The sequence below is a fragment of the Lepidochelys olivacea genome (genome assembly GCF_965140295.1).
Source record: "Lepidochelys olivacea isolate rLepOli2 genome assembly, chromosome: 7".
NCBI classification, from domain to species: domain Eukaryota; kingdom Metazoa; phylum Chordata; order Testudines; family Cheloniidae; genus Lepidochelys; species Lepidochelys olivacea.
In genome coordinates, this window is record NC_140417.1 from 50,279,830 (window position 1) to 50,299,094 (window position 19,265).

Here is a 19,265-nt window from a genome sequence, read left to right on the forward strand (position 1 = left end):
GCTTTTTATGTTAGCTAGGAGGTGCTGGACTTGAAGGTCTCCCTGATGGGAAGGAGAAGCTTTCTTCTGTCCTGTGTCCTGACTGTATATAGGCTATAACTACTGCCCTGTGAGCCTCAGGGACTCTGTCCCCACTGCCTCCATCTTCGATTCCTCCTTTTTCAAGAATCTGCCTTCGCTTGTAGCTTTCCCCAGCAGCAGAATGAAGATAGCCTTGTCAGTTTCACAGCGGCCACAGGGGGTTCTAAAGAGCAGATGTGTACCTGAGAAGAGTGTTGTACACACCTGAGACCAGCAGCTGAGGTGCTGGATCTGTCTGCAGAGCCCAAGAGGCATTGCTGCACTCTGGTCACATTGGAACATTTTCTTCCCGTCACAAATACGAGAAATGAAACATCTGTTGGCCCTGAAAGCTTCAGCCTTGCAGAGCTTGCCTCCTGCCACCACACCAGGGGAAGTCCTGCCTGAAAGTTTGTGCAGTGGGATGCCTCTCCAATAACAGTCAGCTACTACCAGAGAGCTGATGGAAACGGGGAGGATGAGCGGATTTAAACAGTGCTTAAAAATAGTGCTGCTTTGCTGTCCATGACTTGCTGTAGTAGCACTGCAAGAGGTGGGGACCACTGCCTTATGCTGCTGCAAAACAGGAGCTTTCCAGTGATGTAAAATGTTCTCTGCTGCCTCTGTCAGCTCATGATACTGGTCAGTCTGACCACCAGCTGGCTTTCCTGCCGCCCTCTGGAACATGCTTCAGTTCCAGCAGGATCTGCGCACCCGTGTATCCCACGTGGCTGAAGGCAGGCACAAATACACCTTCCAGGCCAAAAGGCTTTATTGCTGGCAGCCAAGGCGTTGGAATTGAGGATATTAGTGTGGGGGAGGGGCGATCAGAACAACAGGATTTTAAAGCCTTGTGATATGCAAGGACTGGAAATGTTCCAGAGTGATAAATCTGCCTTAATCAAGTACCACGTGGCCTTTAAGAGTCCCAGTGCATTCTGCAGAGCTGTGCTTTAATCCTGCTTCGCTTGTGTGTTTGTGATCTCGCACCCAGAGAAACAGACTGTGGTGAGGGTGAGTGACAGCAGCATAACTGCACAGCCGCATAATTGCTCTGCACGTAGGCACTGTGTTCCTGTGCACAGCAGCGGCTGTCAAGCCTATCTAAGCATGTACCCCGCACACACGACTTCTCGCTGGGAGAGCAGCATCAAGGCAGCTCACTAGAGCTTTGTAGTTCTATAAATGTTTCGATCAGTCTGCAAGGATGCTGGCTCTTTGCACCCAAGCTTGACTTTGGGAGCAGCTGGGGAATAGCGCATGATAGTTAGCTCAGTCCACATTAACTGGGCAAGCTAGGACAGTGCTGAAAAGCCATTGAGGGGCATTTCTCTTGACTGGTAAAGAAATGTTTGAAGTCTACTGATGCTGGGTGCAGGGATTGCTTAGCACAGGTCCTGTCTGACACATTGCATTTGGCAGGGAGGGGGTCTGATGGGAAATGACTAAGTCTCGGAGAGTTTCTCAATCTGAATTTACGTATCCTGTCTGTCACTCTGGCTGCATATCTGCCCTTAGACCCATGGGTCTCAGGGCTGCCCAGGGCAAGGCATTCCAAGTGCTATGTGAGCATTTCCTTTCAGAGAAGGAGAAGCGAGACTGCCAGTCTATAATAGACACACTGAGGGAGACTGTGGATGTTCACAACGCCACCATCGAGTCACTCCAGAAAGCCCTGTGTGAGACGGAGATGCTGTGTTCCACTCTCAAGGTACCTTTCTCCATGGGCAGCATACATCTGATCTACCCCCTATGTGGCTAGGGTTACAGTCTCACTGGCTCTTCCTCTGCGTCATGCTATCCTCATGCCTGTGCAGAGAGGACAGGTGGCTCTGCGCTCGGAGGTCGAAGTTCTGTTCCTGGCTCTGAAACCGGCTCCCTGTGACATGTGTGGGCCCCATCTCTCGAGATGTGAAGTGGAAGGAGAGCAGTGGGGCTGTGTTCCCATTTAAGACAATCCTTTAACCTTGTCTGAACTCCTTGAGGAGGTGGTGTTATAGAAGATCCAAGGGGGCAAAGGGTTAACGTTCTCTAGGGCAGCAGTACTGTTTTAAGGCAATGTCTTTCAGTTCTAACTACACAGCACCCTGGGACAGTAATCTCCTGAGGTACCTCCCTTGGACCCAGGCACCTTGGAAGAGGTGAGAGATTGGGGAAACAATACACTTATTGGATGAATCTAAAGCAGTTGGAGTACTTGACATGTTAAAATATTGGGTCTTCTCTGTGCTTAGCCTAGGTGATTTGTGGCTGGGGTGGGTTGTTAGAATCCTGCTTAAAAATGGCATTCCACTCAAGGCCAGGGAATGAAAGGCAAAAGTGCATGCTGACGTGTTCAGCCTGCAATGAGCTGGGTCTGGCTTGTTGATGCAGTGTCAGTATTGATCTTCCATCGCATCAGTATGAATGCCCTCTTAGGAAGAGAGACTCCAGCTTCTGTTAAGGACTGACACTAGTGCCCTGCATTAAATCTTTCTGTAGGCCTGGTGGGGTTCAGTGTGAATTGGTTAATGTTAATCAATGATTTCCTTCTCCACCCATGCAAGTTAATTGAAATGTACAGAGAGAAAGTTAAAAGTTTAGGCTGGGTTGGACCAACCCTTGTGCTGCTGCCAAACCTGTTCTGTAGTCAAGCCACTAACAGGAAATAATCTCTGTGTGTGTGTGTGTGTATATGTATATAGTCATAACTCATGAGTGAATAATAGCTAGGACAGGCTTAAGTGGGATGGCCATTTCCCTGTGATGCCCCCCAGGGAAACCGATCTAACTTAATCATAATGATTGGTCTTTGCTGCTGCTTAATTGAGATGATAGTGCCATAAATTCCACGTTTTGGGGGTGCACTTTGCCACCGAGTAAGCTGTGCTTCACCAGCTGTGAGTGCGGAGCTGCATTCTTAATGCACCTAAGTTAAACGGAAGAAAAAAGGTGAAACTGTGAAAATCACTCTTCACCCCAAGGGTACTTTGTCCCTGACTTTTCATGTTGTTCAGTGGTTTTATAGGTCACTGGGGTATCTCAATGAACAGAATGTGTCTGTGAGGCTTATTGGCATTTCCTATTCTTGCAAACACTCCAGTTGCTGTAAAACTCTAAATCAGGGTGTGCTGTTGCAGCTGATACAAATGAGCCCTTCCCAAGATGATTTTGCTCTAAGTGATTGGGTTTGCTGCTAGGTTTGTACATACCCTCTCTCCTGGGCTTTCCCTACCCCAGATTCAAGGTGAGATTCGGAGCCTATCTTTCCTCTGACTGTAATTGCTCTCTGACACGTGAAAGCCCCTCTAGCATAATCTGGGAACGTTAGAAGAAAAGGCACCATGCTGGTTGCATCTTTTCCTCTTGAAAGTGTCTGAGATCTTACAGCAGAGTTCTGTGCACTGTTTCTCCTCAGACAGTTTAAAGCAGGGGTAGGCAACCTATGGCATGCGTGCCAAAGGCGGCACGTGAGCTGATTTCAGTGGCACTCACACCGCCCGGGTCCTGGCCTAGTAGGAGCAAATGGAATAGGGCAGTTCATGGACTGAAGTATCTGATGGCCAGCACTGAGAATTTGCCACATGTTAGGAGCTGAGTGAGTGGTGCAGCTGGGTGGGAACCTATGGGGACCTTGCTCCTGGGCTGTTAAAGATGGTGAGAGCTTTGAGGAGCTTGACTGCTGAGCGGGTTGTGCAAGTATTTCAGTGCACACATGCTAGCTGTATGTCTCCATAGGAGTCCCCATGTGCCATGCTAACTACACATGTGCCTATCTCTGTCTCAGAAACAAATGAAGTACCTGGAGCAGCAGCAGGAAGATACCAAAGGTGCAAAAGAGGAGGCCCGAAGGCTGAGAAACAAACTGAAAACCATGGAGAGGTTAGATACAGGGCCTCTGCTGTGTACATATGTGGGCTGGAGCCAGCATGCTCTTCAGTGGTCCGAGTCACTTACTTTCTTAGACGTCTTGCGCAGTAGTTCTGAATGCTACAAACACAGAGTTACTTGGGTTCAGCCTCAATTCCTGGTGCAGATGGAAATGTCAGTGCTGTTGCACTGTTGAGCTGGAGGTTTGGGAACCTCCTGCATCAGTGCTGGTGTGTCTTCATTGGTCCTGACCTGTCCAAACTCATCACCACCTCTTCCCACCCCTGGCACCTCTGGGCAGTTATTTGCTTCCTAAATAATATTTGGCACTCAGCTAGAGCTTTTCATCCCTAGCACTGGGAGCTTGGCTTACAGGTGGGGTAACCAAGGCACGTTGATATTGATGTGAATTGCCCAGGGGGATCAGCACACTAGTGGCCCAGGTAACGACCCAGCACTCCAACTCCTTTCCCAGCTCCACTCTTCATGGCTGTGTGGGAACCTGACAGGACGTGTCTGTTTCAGGATTGAGATGCTCCTGCAGAGCCAGCGCCCGGAAGTGGAGGAGATGATCCGTGACATGGGAATAGGGCAGGCAGCAGTGGAACAGCTTGCAGTCTACTGCATCTCACTGAAAAAGTAGGTGCTGAAAACTTGGCAGTAGACTTGTTTGTTCCATCTCTTTGATATGTGTATAGGTAGAGCTCCCCCTGCAGGGTACTGGAGAAAAGTACAATGGTTTAGCTGCCGTGACTGCCTGTTTGTTACTACACTGGGCTTTGACTGGCAGAATCAAGGCTACTTAGATTGGAGGCTGCCACTCAGAATACTTCCACTGATACTGTGGACAGAGGCATTACTACAGGAACAGCTTTCAGAGCTGTGTCAGTGCAGCTAGGTGTTGATTATTGGATGGCAGTTGAGTGAACAAACCATTGCCCTACTCCTGGGGATGGTGGCACAATCCCTGAATGTCTCATTCATGCGGCACATAGTACTTGATAGCACTGCTGCTGTGGCTCCAATTGTTCAGCTCACAAGTTTTTGCCATACTTATCTGCGCTGGCTCTAGCTCCTACACAGAGATCCTTCTGCTCACATGGTGTTAAACCACATCTTTGCCTGCTCCAATCTGATGGCAACTCGGTGATCATGATTTTATATGGCACTGCCACTCAGAATGATTGCACCTGCATTGTAATTGGTAATGAGCTTGCATAGCAAATATCCCTAAGTGCCTCTGAACTTCACTTCTTAACCAGTGCTACGTGTGCTCCTTCAGCAGGGAGGCTGCATTGTCCCCCAGGTCACAGTCCCTTTCCATTTTGCAGTCAGGGACTTTCACTTTTGCCCCTTCCAGTCACTTGAGCGCAGTCTCTATCTAAGCCTGTTCTCTTACCAGCCCAGTGCTGTGCTGGTGGTTGCCACGCTGCAGTTTAGCATTGGTTTATCCAGCGTTGGCTTCTCCCCAGTGGGGACTCTTGTATACCAGCCTTGCACCTACCAGCCGTGGAGCTGTGAATCAGGTATCTGCAGGCAGCATGTGATCACTGACTACAGTTAACAACTCTATCTCAAAAGCCCAGAGTGATTGTAGTTTGGGCTCTTTCCAGGGAATATGAAAATCTGAAAGAAGCTCGGAAGGCATCTAGTGAGATGACTGAGAAGCTGAAAAAGGAGCTGTCTTCTTCCAATAATAAGGTAAGGAAAGTGCAGGGAGTTGCACATCAAAAGTGTCTGGGTGATCTCTGTTCTGTAGGTGTCCAGCCATGGCCTCTGCCTTGCACTCACAGTAAGCGCTGCTTCTGTCCAACCAGCTGTATCAGTTACTCTAGCCACTGCTTGGTAAACTGAAAAATTCAGCTGGTGCTTCCTTGTGCTTGGAGCACGTGTTTGAAGAGCCCCACTAAGTGGTCAATCTGTTATCCTAAGCTGTTAAAGAACCCAAGTAAATCTCTTTATTCTTTACAAGTCCAGTGCTTGTAACAGAACAAATGCTATAATTAACCCCTGATGGAATGTTCTGCCCTCTTGTGTATAAGGCATTTGTGCCCTGCAGCAAGCTACCATCCCTGCCCTATATAGCTCACTGTCTGAAACAGGTGCCTTTGCAAGGTGTTCTTGGGGGCTGAAGTGACATTGGTAATGTGCTGTTGAGTATCCAAGCAGCCATGGCCTTCCCAGCCCCGATGATCTGGCAGGGCCTGGCCTGGCCAGTGGCATTCCTTGATAATTTGATTGAGGTCTGTGGCTGCTGACCCAGACTGAAGGTAGGATTGAGTTGCGACTTGAAACTTGTACCTGACTGATGATGAGGCACAGTGGGGAGTGCATTGCCAAATACGAATCTCTCGGCCCTCCAATGTCAGCAGAGCAGATGTATTGTGATTTTGAGTGGCAGGCGATGAATACAGGCTGCCCTTGCCTAGGAGTAGCCAGGCAGTATAGTCACAGTACGACTGAAGTCCCATAATGTCATAGTCTAAGGTCCTAGAACAGAATTGTTTTCCTGAACTCCTTTTGGGTAGCACTAAGTTAGCCCCAGTACTAATTGAATTAGTGAAGTTGCAGTGACTGGCATGTTTGTGTTCTAATGCTGATGCAGCAAAGCTGCTGTCCCTGTGGGAGTGGTGAGGCCACATCATCACCATCCTGCAAGGTGGCAGTCCTGATTCCCTTTGATCTGATGCCTCTCAAATCAGAGGGAGGGATAGCTCAGTGGTTTGAATATTGGCCTGCTAAACCCAGGGTTGTGAGTTCAATCCTTGAGGGGGCCATTTAGGGATCGGGGCAAAAATTGGGGATTGGTCCTGCTTTGAGCAGGGGGTTGGACTAGATGACCTCCTGAGGTCCCTTCCAACCCTGATATTCTAGGATTCTATGAAATCCTGTAGAAACTCAAATTATTGAACCAAAGTGCAGCTGCTGCCACCATGTGTTAAACCACAGAAAAGCTGTCACCACTGGGCCTGAAAGCTCAGGAAATCACCTGTGAAACTTCTCTGCTGGAGGCTGGGTCTGAGATAAACCACCATGGGATTCCCTCTGCAGAGGACTTGAGGGAATGAATAGGGGTGGCTTGCTTACCCAGGAGTAAGCCAGTAGTCTAGGCCAGTACTTTTCAAACTTTTTCCTTGCAACCCAGGTGAAGAAAATTGTTGATGCTCATGACTCAACATAATATCTTTTAACTAGTTTTCATAAAATCATAATATTGCAATACCTTCCAGCTTAACCCACTTTACATAACTAACACTAGACACTAGCCTTAGTAAGCCTATGGTAAGGAGTGTAGGAAGTGGCCCAGGGTACGGCAGAGGGTGGGGTGAGGGCTCTGTCTGGGAGTGAGGGCTCTAGCGTGGAGCTGGGGATGAGGAGTTCAGGGTACGGGAGGGGGCTCAGGGCTGGGGCAGAGGGTTGGGATGCAGGGGTGTGAGGGCTCTGGCTGGGAGTGCGGGCTCTGGGGTGGGGCCAGGGATGAGGAGTTTGGGGTGCAGGTAGGCTGCCTGAGGGCTGGGGCCAGAGGACTCCCCGCCAGCAGCAGTTAGCTCCCCTTGGAAGGCTGTTCCAGAACTTCAGTCCTCTGAGGGTTAGAAACCTTTGTCTAATTTCAAGTCTAAACTTCCCGATGGCCAGTTTATATCCATTTGTTCTTGTGTCCACATTGGTACTGAGCTTAAATAATTCCTCTCCCTCCCTGGTATTTATCCGTCTGATATATGTATAGAGAGCAATCCTATCTCCCCTCAGCCTTCTTTTGGTTAGGCTAAACAAGCCAAGTTCTTTGAGTCTCCTTTCATAAGACAGGTTTTCCATTCCTCGGATCATCCTAGTAGCCCTTCTCTGTACCTGTTCCAGTTTGAATTTGAATTGTTCAACATGGGAGACCAGAACTGCACACACTATTCCAGATGAGGTCTCACCAGTGCCTTGTATAACTGTACTAACACCTCCTTATCTCTACTGGAAATACCTCGCCTGATGCATCCCAAGACCGCATTAGCTTTTTTCACGGCCCTATCACATTGGCGGCTCATAGTCATCCTGTGGTCAACCAATAATCCAAGGTCCTTCTCCTACTCTGTTACTTCCAAGCGATGCATCCCCAGCTTATAACAAAAATTATTAATTCCTAAATGCATCACCTTGCACTTTTCATTATTAAATTTCATCCTGTTACTATTACTCCAGTTTACAACGTCATCCAGATCTTCTGTATGATGTCACAGTCCTTCTCTGTATTGGCAATACCTCCCAGCTTTGTATCATCCACAAACTTTATTAGCGCACGTCCACTTTTTGTGCCAACGTCAGTAATAAAAAGATTAAATAAGATTCATCCCAAAACTGATCCCTGAGGAACTCCACTAGTAACCTCCCTCCAGCCTGACAGTTCGCTTTTCAGTAGGACCAGTTGTAATCTCCCCTTTAATCAGTTCCTTATCCACCTTTCAATTTTCATATTGATCCAATTTAGCTGCTAATTTCCCATGTGGAACCGTACCAAATGCCGCACTGAAATCAAGGTAAATTAGATCCACTGCGTTTCCTTTGTCTAAAAAAATCTGTTTCCTCCTCAAAGGAGGAGATCAGGTTGGTTTGGCACAATCTCTCTTTTGTAAAACCATGTTGTATTTTATCCCAATTACCATTGACCTCAATGTCGTTAACTACTTTCTCCTTCAAAAAATTTTCCAAGACCTTGCATACTACAGATGTCAAACTAACAGGCCTGTAGTTACCCGGATCATTTTTTTTAACTTTCTTAAAAATAGGAACTATGTTAGCAATTCTCCAGTCATACGGTACAACCCCTGAGTTTACAGATTCATTTAAAAAATTCTTGCTAATGGGCTTGCAATTTCATGTGCCAGTTCCTTTAATATTCTTGGATGAAGATTATCTGAGCCCCCTGATTTAGTCCCATTAAGCTGTTCAAGTTTGGCTTCTACCTCGGATGTGGTAATGTCTACCTCATAGCTTCATTCCCATTTGTCGTCCTACCATTATCCCTAAGCTCCTCATTAGCCTCATTAAAGATTGAGACACAGTATTTGGTTAGATATTGGGCCATGCCAAGGTTATCCTTAACCTCCACTCCATCCTCAGTGTTTAGCGGTCCCTTCTTCTTTCTTTTTTTTCTTATTTATGTGGCTATAAAACCTTTTACTATTGGTTTTAATTCCCTTTGCAAGGTCTAACTGTACTTGACTTTTGGCCTGTCTCACTTTATCCCCACATGTTCTGGCCTCAATAAGGTAGCTTTCCTTGCTGATTCCTCCCATCTTCCACTCCTTGTAGGCTTTCTGCTTTTTCTTAATCACCTGTCTCAATGCTTCTCATCCAGCTTGGTCTACAACTCCTGCCTATGAATTTTTTCCCCTTTCTTGGGATGCAGGCTTCTGATAGCTTCTGCAGCTTTGATTTGAAGTAATTCCAGGCCTCCTCTGCCTTTAGATCCACAAGTTCTTAAGTCCAATCCACTTCCCCAACTAATTTCCTTAATTTTTGAAAGTTAGCCCTTTTGAAATCAATAACCCTAGTCACAGATCTTTTTTTGTTTATCCTTCCCTGCTGCAAGGCCCTTTAGAGCTGCTGCGGGCAACGATCTTTATAATTTAAATCAGCAGGGCCTGACATTTCGCAATCCGTACTTTGAAAAACACTGATTTAGGTGATTTAGAGCAGTGCTACTCAAAGTGGTGGTCCGTGGACCGGGACCGGTCTGCGAGCCATCGGCTGCCAGTGTGCGCACACATTGGGGAAAAAAAAATTGCTGGTCTCCCACATCAGATAGCTTGAGAAGCACTGACCTAGAGTGGCTGCCCTGCATCTCCACTACGGGGAGGTCAATTCTCAAACAGTAGGGCCTGAAAGCTGACTGGAAAAGATAGCTTGTGCTTGTTGTATACCTGATATGTGGTTGCGATCTTCGCCTAAGATTGCACTGTTGAACTGTTCTTACTCTGCAGCTGCAAAAAACATTCTTGGAGTTGGAGAAGATGAAGGAGGAGTTAAAAAGCACCCAGAAGGATCTGAGTAACTCAGACAAGGAGATAATGGTGAGATCCTCCAATCCTCCAGCCTACAATAGCTGGCAGCAATCCATGGCCTACAGTTGCAGAGTCAGGACTCGTGCCAGCTCTAGCTAGACACCTAGCTCATTGTCCATCCCTATTCTGTTGCCTCTGTCCTGATCCTGTTTGAGACTCTGTCTGTCCCCTGTGTTGCAGCCTGTGTGCTTTCCTGAGTATTATGGGCAGGAGGATGCAAACTCTCTCTGGCACAGGCTTCCCATTTCCTCATATGTGCTCTGTTCTTTTGTTTTGTTTTTATTGTTTTCTTTTGCTTTTTTTCCCCAGAGTTTGAAGAAGAAGATTGGAATCCTGCAGGAGACCCTGAAGGTGCCATCTGTAACCAGTGAAACGCTCAGCCGACTAGTCTTCGAAAGGTTAGATGGATACATTCCCTAGGAATCAGTGTAGTGCACATAGAGGCATACTGTGTGTTCTACAGACAAGGATAGGGATTAGATCTTGGCTCCAAAGAACCTTCCGCTTAAATCGGAACAGAAAGCTGGGGTGTGGGATGCAACAGAAAGCAGTAGCTAAGGGTGAAGTAGGGCAGGTATTGTGGTAGCTTAACCTTTGTTAGGCAACCTTCAAGTGGCTCTGCACATTCACATTCCGTACTGCACTGCCTGTGATGCCTGGCCATGGAACCTTCTTCTAGCAGGGTCATCTAGAGCTCTCCTGTGTCCTGCCCGTCCTCTGTGTCACTGACATCCTGACAGCAAGACTGGATGGGGTGGAGCGCCCTCACCACCTCACTTCCTTCCAACTGTGTCTGGATGGACATGAACCTGGCCTGGCTCTTTGGAGCCTGAGTCATTCTCTTTTAGAGAGCTTTGCACTATAGTGAGTGTGTTTCACAAGTCTGGTGGACTCAAAGAAGCAGAGGAGGCTGGGATTTAGGAGGTGCATTTCCTGCCCAGCTGGCTTCCCAGCATCTGACGATTACATGTGGTCCCTGGGAGAAGGGTGCTCGCCTTCTGGGTGTTCGACTTGTCAGACCTTTGCTCCCAGAGCCCTCAAGGACAGGGAGACTTGTTTTTAGCGCCTCCTTGTCAAGGAAGCTCTCGATGTTAGACCCTTTGGATCCCATCACTCCTCAGATCCAGTGTCTAAGAAACCGGTTTCGGCTCCTCTCGCTTCTAGTGGCTCCCAGCGATCGAAGGTTTCCAAGAGACCTCAGACTGTCGGGGTCAGATTGGGTTCCTGCAGCTCCCTCAGTCAAGCCTCCGAAGCTATGCGTGTCCATACCGAAGACCACATGGTCAGATCCAACTGCCCCAGTTCTGGAAGAGAGTTAAAGAGACAGTTTGGCCACCCTCACTGGTGCTGTACCTGGTGCCTCGTAGATACCTGATCCCCATGGCTGCCACTCCTGCTGCAGGTCCAGGGTCAGTTCCGAATTCCACTTCCAGATCCAGGAAGATGGATTTGATTGGTGTGTCAGAATCGGGGTCATTGATGCTTTCATTTCTGTCTGTCCCATCACCGAAGGAAAAGAGGCATAGGGACAAAATGGTTACTGTGCATCAAACTTTCGGATCCATCTGATTCTCCCAAGACCACTACAGTTCCAAAGCAAAGACCTGTTCCACCCCGTAGCTTCAGTCTTCTGATAGGAAGAAGAGATCAGAGTGTGCTGCTGGTTCTTCCTGTGAACACCTTATGCTTCCTCCTCCTAGGGCCTTTATAGGGTCCCCACAAAGAACTGGATCTCCATACTCTTCTCCAGATCTGCAGTTATCCCTGGTGCATTCTGTGTCTGTTACAGACCTGGATCTTTACCAGGAAGGAAGTAGAGGAAGAATGCAGAGACCTGTGGCTCAGTTCATACCACCCTATAGTTCACCTCCTGCAGGCATGTTCCTGAACCCTAGTTGCTGGGGGAACTGGCTGTCCTGTGGCCCATCGCCTTATTGGGAGCTACCTCAGGAATTTTATTATCTTCTGTGTAGGCAGAGGTAATTTTTTCTTCTGCAAAGGATCTGGGAATCCAAAGGTCCTCGGACTGACACTACAGATGGTGAGGCTGGAAATGCTGTCTGAGGAGGAAGATGAAGAGGTAGCTCCCTTCTTTGAGTAGTAGCAATTGGAAACTGATTATGAACCTGATTTATCACCAGATGAACGTGGGGGTGGCTTCAGCCTCCTCTCCTGAGGATGCTACACAGTTCCACAGTTTAATGGATTGTATGGTATCTGCTGTAAATCTTCCTGCAGTGGCTGTGGAAGAGACTTCTCACCTGGTGTTTGATATCCTTGGATGCTTCTTTAAGGAGTAGACTTCAAGGAGTAGTACCTATCTTAGATGGTTTGCTACAGCCAGCTAAATCCACGTGGACCTTGCCTGCTGCTTGTCAGCCTGTTTCTAAGAAAGCTGACAAGTTATATCAGATGCCCTCCAAGGAGCGCTCCTACTTCCATACCCATCCTAACCCTAAGGGCAAGTCTACACTCCGGGGCTAAGTCAACCTAAGTTATGCAACTCCAGCTATGTGAATAACATAGCTGGAGTCAGCGTACCTTAGGTCAACTTATTGCGGTGTCTACATCATGCTGGATTGATGGGAGAGCGATCGGCTGTCAATTTAGCAGGTCTTGATTGGACAGTTAACTACTGAAAGTTAGTGTGCATGAGGACCTATTACACCATATTGCTTTGACAACCAGTCTCCTTTCAGACCTTGGGCTCCTTCTCAACCACCCAAAGTCAATTCTATGCCCTACTTGAAGGATTCCCTGCATAAGCTCCATACCAGAGAGCCTTGCTACTGGAGGACAGATGTCTTCAGATGAGCCAGAATCTATTAAAAATTGAACAGGGTCCTACTCAGAGTAAAATTATTTTGGGGTCTCATTAGTCTTATCGTAGCCGCTACTTATGCGACTCCATTTGTGCATCTGAGAATGAGAGCTATGCAGCACTGAATGTCCCACTCTACAGACCAACTTGGGACAGACTTCATATGTGGATCTCCATGCCTCAGAACATGGTACTCTCTCTCAAATGGTGGTCAGTCAGAATGCATGTGCTCAGTGGTGGACTGGATCCATCTTTGACAGGAACTTCAGATGCATCAAACATTTGACAGTTTGAGGGTGTAGTAGAGAGAGCCTGGAACACTGAGCTTGATGCAAGATCTGAGTCCTGAACCAGAGGCTGTGAACCAAAGTCAAGCCATGTATTAAAGCAGATGGTTACAAGTTTGCTGTCCAGTACTTGAACTTGGCAAAGCTTTTGCTAGTGTACTAGGCACTAGATATTTTATATTCCAGCTAGTACAGATACATCCCAATCTAGTACAAGATAAAATGGTTTGACAAATTAATGATTAGGGATGTTTCGTCCGAAATATCAGGAACCAGGGGAGGTAACAAACGGATGTCATGAAACTCGTAAGGTGGTCTTTCTGTGTCTTCCTCTGTCTCCAGACCTACTGTCTCAGCAGGAGGACAAGATCTTTCACCCAGACCCACCGTCTCTTCACTTGACAGCATTGCTGCTTGGACTTCACTCTTGAGCAGTCACATTCTTTGTCTGTTCAGGGCAGGCTAATTAACTGTAGAAAACAGTCCACTAGAGCTATTAGCTTTTAAAGTGGACCAGATTTTAAGCACAGAAGAAGGGAAAACCTGATTGCTCTGTATCTGCTTTCATTCCTTGTGTTCTGGAATACTTAATGTACTTAAAGTCTAGGGCTTATCTAACTCATTGTTAAAAGTCCCTTTGACAGCCATTTCTGTGTAACATACTTTAGTAGTGGATTGCTGTTGTTCATTGTTCGGTCAAAAGGTTTATGAAAAGTATATTAAATGTATACTGTCTGTTGGCCATGCCCCTTGAACCCTGGGCTGAGTGTTCCTTCTAGCATTTATCTATCAAAAGAGCTTTTGTTATTGCCATCAAGTCAGCTAGGAAAGTGAGTGAATTGAATGGCCTTGTGGCTGATCTACCTTTCACTCCTTTTCATAAGGACGAGGTAGGTCTCAGACCTGATCCCAGGTTCTTACTGAAGTGGTGTCTGATTTTCATAGGCAGTGTTATCCTAGCACCAACACTGCTACAATATTAGAGACAAATTGGGTGAGGTAATATGTTTTGTAGACCTACTTTGTTGATGAGAGAGACAAGCTTTCAAGCTTATACAGAACTCGTCTTCAGGTCAGAAGAGCTCTGCATGAGCTTGTCTCTCTCACCAACAGAAGTCAGTCCAATAGATATTATCTCACCAACATTGTGTGTCTGATTTTCCTGTCAGTCAGACAAGTAATTTGTCCTCCCCGCACGCATGCGCCCCCCCACACCCCCCCACAACTGCACTCTAATAAGGGGGAATCATCCTACACACTCTGTGTGCCAGACGGGCTCTCTCCTAATATTTAGATAGAACTAAAAATTGTCATAAATCGTCTAGATTGTTTGTGCCGTATGCTAAACACCACCTAGGTTATATGGTTTCTTCCCAGCCTCTCCCTTGATTAAACAGTGTATTTCTGGCTGTTACATGCTAGCAAAAGTTCCTGTACCTGCTTCAGTGTGATCACATTTCCTTCACTTGTCACAAGCAGGTGCCAGTCATTGAAATTTGCAAAGCTTCAACCTGCACTTCGGTGCACACTGTAACCCATGCACTATGGTTTGGACTTGGTCTCTAGGGCAGATGCTGGATTTGATAAAGCGGTGCTTCAGTCCTCTGTTCAGTTAGGACTCTGCTCCCATCTCCAGGTGAGTTTGAGCAGTGCTCCTCAGTCTGTCCCATAGGTGGCAATATGCAGAGCCACTTGAAGAAATGAACTTAACTTGTAACCGGCATCCCTTGAGATGGCTCTGCCTGCTTACCCTTCCCACCTGCCTCCCCCTCTCTGTCAGAGTCCTTGTTTGTTCTGTTTCTGGCTTTGCAGTGGAAGGAACGCAGGTGGTGAGGACTCTCTGCCCCCTTTACCGCCTTGCCCTCAGTGTGTTGGGATGGTGTGGGAGAGCCCTAGCTGACGCCACTAGAAGGAGACTGTGCAGTCCCTATAAGTATGAATGTGCAGAACCATCTCCAAAGAATTTTGGTTTCGTTATCTTTGTTTTTGTATCTTTCTCATCCCCTCCCGCTTATGCTAAGCTGATGGGAAGACGGGTTTGCGGGTATCCGGAAGCATGTGTTCAGAGAGGGACTCAGGTGTGATTTGGAAAGCTCTGAGGGAACAAAATGAAGGGGTAGGTTGAGTGAAACTCCAGTTTTGCTCCTAGCGGCTGTTGTTATAACCCAACACTAGAGAAGTGTCATTGTAACTACTCTGGATTTGTTAGGAGATTTATCAACGTGGGGATCCAAGTTAAGAACACTGGGGTGAAAGGCTGTGCTGAATAGGAGTTCCCAACAGGCTAGCTTGCATATTAGGCTTGAATGTGATGTGATGATGCTGGAACGCACTTGAGCTTACAGTGCCTTCCAAACAATGTAACTTCCCCACCTCTGGATGGCAGATGGGGTAATCTAGATTGAGCAGCAGCATTCGAGGTGCACTCCTATAAGGAGCATGGGGTACAGTTTCCTCAAACGGGGCTCAGGCCCTCTGGGTGGAAAGGGCTTTGGGTGTAAATAATAATATTGACCCAAGTGCCTTCAGTTTAGGCTTGGAAGGATTTGATTTTTATCAATAAATGTCGACGAACATCTATTTCACTGTACATACACAAACCTACACCAACATATTTCCATCAGCAGTAATGATAATTTACAGCTAGGCAAAGAAAAATGCTGTTTGAGAACTAGTGATTGATGTAAGGCTGTTGTGGATTTTGATGTTGGCCGTTTTTGTGTTTTAATGGTTACAAATCCTTAACTTTTTGAATCTCTGCATCTGTTGTCATTAAATTGTCTGACACCCCCCCACCCCAATAATTTCCTGAAATTGTGAAAATTTAAATTGAGAATTTTAAAAAGCATAAAAATAAACATTATCTATCAAAATTATAACAAAAAAAGGAATTCTGCCAAGCCTGCTGAAATTGAAGGGAAGAAGCTTACATGAAGGTGTGCAGTTCTGTGGTGCAGCAAATGTTAGATCTGTGCTGCGTCATCTGAGACCTCAGTTTCTGTGTTTGTGCAATGGGATATCCATCCTGAGCAGGGGCTGTGGTACCATGACAAGATACAAATATTTACAACCACTGCTCCTGATAGACAGCGTAACTTGGAGCATTAAAGTCTTTCTCTTGTCTGTCTGGTGGACAGTATGTAATTTGATGTTGATGGCTGACATGTCTGAAATGGCCTTGCAGCCCTGCTCCTGTGGAACTGCTGAGCCCAAAGCTCCACCGCCCGGCCCATAGCGATAAGATCGACCTGGACGCCACCTTTGATGTTGAGACGCCTGAGCAACAGCCTCACAAATCAATCACAACCCCTGCAAAAAAACCCAAGCTGGATAAAAAGCCGTGAGTACTCCCCTTTCTCCAGCCCTAGGTGGGACCAAGGGGACTAAGCTTAAGTCCCTCTGATGCTCACATTTCTGCTGAGCATCAGGATCTCTACCCATTTGATTCATTGCATTAAGAGACATTAATCTTTGTTTGGCCTTCCATCTATCAGTTTCTCTCCCCTGAAAACTCTCTGCTAGCAGCTGCAATCCTCTGAAGCAGTGAACCCACAGCAGATAGATATCCAACTCACTGATCTGATTTCTTACAGGCCTCCTGTGACAAACGTAGCAAAAAAAATTCTGAAGGAAACAATGGAGGTAAAGTAACCAGTTGCTGGCCTCTTAGATCCCCCTGCTTTTCTCGATCTGGTAATAGACTTAAAAAATTGACCAGAATATCCCTCCACTTGGGCTGCATAACCATCATGCTCTGATCTTAGTACTGCAATACATGCTCCAGGGTGCATCGCCTAGACCACTGTTTTTCAAAGTACGGGTCCCGACATTCGCGGAATGCCCGGCACTGGGTTGTCTCACTGATTCAAATCATAACTATCGTTGCCAGGCAGCAGCTCTAAAGGGGCAGCAGGGACCTGGAGAGGAAAGAGGTAGGGAGTGGGTGGGAACTGGGGAGAGGAGCAAGTTGGGGCTTGCAGGGCTGCTGCGGACCTCTCCCCCGGGCCTGGAGCTTGCTGCTGCCAGACAGGAAAGAGAGGACCCTTCCCATCGAGCTCCGTGCAGAGGGAGAGAGAGGCCTTCCCCCGGTGCTCTGTGCTGCCAGCTGGCAGGGGGAGAGATGGGCTTCTTCCCCTGGAGCTCCATGCTGCCTGCCTGCATGGGGGGAGAGAGGCCCTTCTCCCGGAGCTTGGTACTCCGTGCTGCTTGCTTGCTGCTTGCCAGCAAGGAGAGAGAGGGGCTCCTTCCCCGGAGCTCTGTGTTGCCTGCCAGCAGGGGGCGACAGAGGCCCTTCCCCTGGAGCTAGCTGCTGCCAGTGGGGAGAGGGCTGGGGGGAGTCCTCTGGCCCCAGCCCTGGGGCAGGCTGCACCCCGAACTCCTCATCTCTGGCCCCACCCCAAAGCCCACACCCCCAGCCAGAGCCCTCCCCCTCCCCCCATGTCCTAACCCTCTGCCCCAGCCCTGAGCCCCCTCCTACATCCTGAACCCCTCATCCCGAGCTCCACGCTAGAGCCCTCACTCCCAGACAGAGCCCTCACCCCACCCTCTGCCCTACCCTGCGCCACCTCCCACGCTCCTTACCATAGGCTTACTAAGGCTAGTGTTAAATATGTAAAGTGGGTTAAGTGGAATGTATTGCAATATTATGATTTCATGAAAACTCTAGTTAAAAGATATAATTATGTTGGGTCATGGGCATCAACAATTTTCTTTAGCTGGATCATGAGGAAAAAAGTTTGAAAACCACTGGCCTAGACAGTGTTCAGACGAATGCTCTAACACAGCTGCCCAAGTCCGAGGGCTATTCTAGGCTTTCAGGCCATCCATTCTCAATAGTGTCTGGGCATTTCTACAGTGCACTCACCTGGCGCACACGCTATTGCTATTGCCAGTTACACCAGTGGTGTTAAACTCTGAGGATCCTGGGGGCAAACACTTTGTAGAGAGCTGGTCTTACTAGCCACATGAAACACAAACACTTGCTCCCAAGCTTTGTTCTTAATAGCAAGAAACCACAGATATTGATACTGAGTAGCTGAGAAGCTGCAGTTCCATGGTCCACCTTAAAAGGGTAAGCCATGGGGTACAGGAGCAATCATTCCTAAGTTGCCTGGTGGGGTATTCAGTGCTACCTGTTTCTGTAAATGAAATTCAGGGAGTAAAGCTGCTCATGCTGCCTTTCTTCTCTTTCCTGGGACAGAACTGGGTAGGTGAGCCAGAGGATGACCCTCTAGAAGAATTCTTTCCTGCGTTCATCAGGAACTCGGTTCTTTCCCGGAAGCCACCCATGGGCAGCCTGCTGGGGCCACACAAGAACACAGGAGCTGTGAGTATGTGCTCTGGCGGATCAGAGCAAGGATGCTGCTCCCTGCCCTCCAGTGGTGGAGGCTTGTCAAGGGTCAGTCATAGGCATTCTAGCCTCCTGAGTGATCTAAGTGGGAGTGAATGAAAACGAGACTCTTGCTTTCCCTGTGGTTTGCGGATGTGAGAAATGTGGCTAGAGACTTCCCTTTAGAGCCCTCTGTCTTCCCACATGCACTACCAGCCACTTCCTCTGAAGCTAGTCAGATGGCCATAGCCCTTCACTGAGATCCTGTCCACCCTCATTGCTCTAGCTCTCGGCGGCTTGTATAGCTACCCCACGTTTCCCAGTGACTGGGCTTGACTAAACGTCCTATTTTTTTTTTTAGAGGAGGTTCTGTCCATTGTGTGAGGTTCCATCAGAATATGGCCAAGTTCTTCAAAAGTGACTTTGGGCGGCCAACTTGGAGACCCTCAAAGGGTCCTGATCTCGAGAGGGTGGTTGCTTAGCATTTCCTGAAGCTCTGGCTTCTTTATTGTCTCGGGTTGGACACCTTAGTTGCTAGTCTGCTTTGGCCAAAGCATTCTGTACATTTTAAGGTGCCTGTAACTGTCCCTCCCTTCCAGTACTTCGCAAGCTTCCAGCTTGGGTGAAGTACCTAGCATCACCCAAGTGAAGAGGCAGACCTTGCGTGGTGTTATATCTCCTCTCTTCTCTTCTAGGTGAGAATGGGGTACGATGGCTTAGGAGGTAGAACTAAGTTCATACAGCCCGTATCCTTCCCCACTATCTGCGCTGTGGAAATAAGCAGGCAGGAAGTACTCATTTGGGGCGAGTAGCTAGGGTGAATAATGCATGGGCTTTGCTTGGGAATGGGCTGGGGACTCTTAAGG

General features: G+C 47.7%; 1 protein-coding gene across 9 annotated transcripts in view; it reads left to right on the top strand.

Moving 5' to 3' along the window:
- The window catches only part of TRAIP (TRAF interacting protein), a 61,910-nt gene that overhangs the window by 18,706 nt on the left and 23,939 nt on the right, over positions 1-19,265 (top strand). For 5 of the 9 annotated variants that reach the window (XR_014712379.1, XM_084633745.1, XM_084633747.1 and 2 more), the window contains exons 6-15: positions 1,644-1,771; positions 3,827-3,921; positions 4,435-4,548; positions 5,523-5,610; positions 9,882-9,971; positions 10,272-10,360; positions 16,255-16,410; positions 16,664-16,712; positions 18,271-18,396; positions 19,095-19,145. Coding sequence is in view for 8 of the 9 variants with exons in the window: in XM_084633745.1 (XP_084489871.1) it covers positions 1,644-1,771; positions 3,827-3,921; positions 4,435-4,548; positions 5,523-5,610; positions 9,882-9,971; positions 10,272-10,360; positions 16,255-16,410; positions 16,664-16,712; positions 18,271-18,396; positions 19,095-19,145 (986 nt within the window). In the remaining variant the exon portion in view is untranslated. The remainder of the gene's footprint in view (positions 1-1,643; positions 1,772-3,826; positions 3,922-4,434; positions 4,549-5,522; positions 5,611-9,881; positions 9,972-10,271; positions 10,361-16,254; positions 16,411-16,663; positions 16,713-18,270; positions 18,397-19,094; positions 19,146-19,265) is intronic. The other 4 variants (XM_084633746.1, XM_084633749.1, XM_084633744.1 and 1 more) reach the window with 1 other exon arrangement.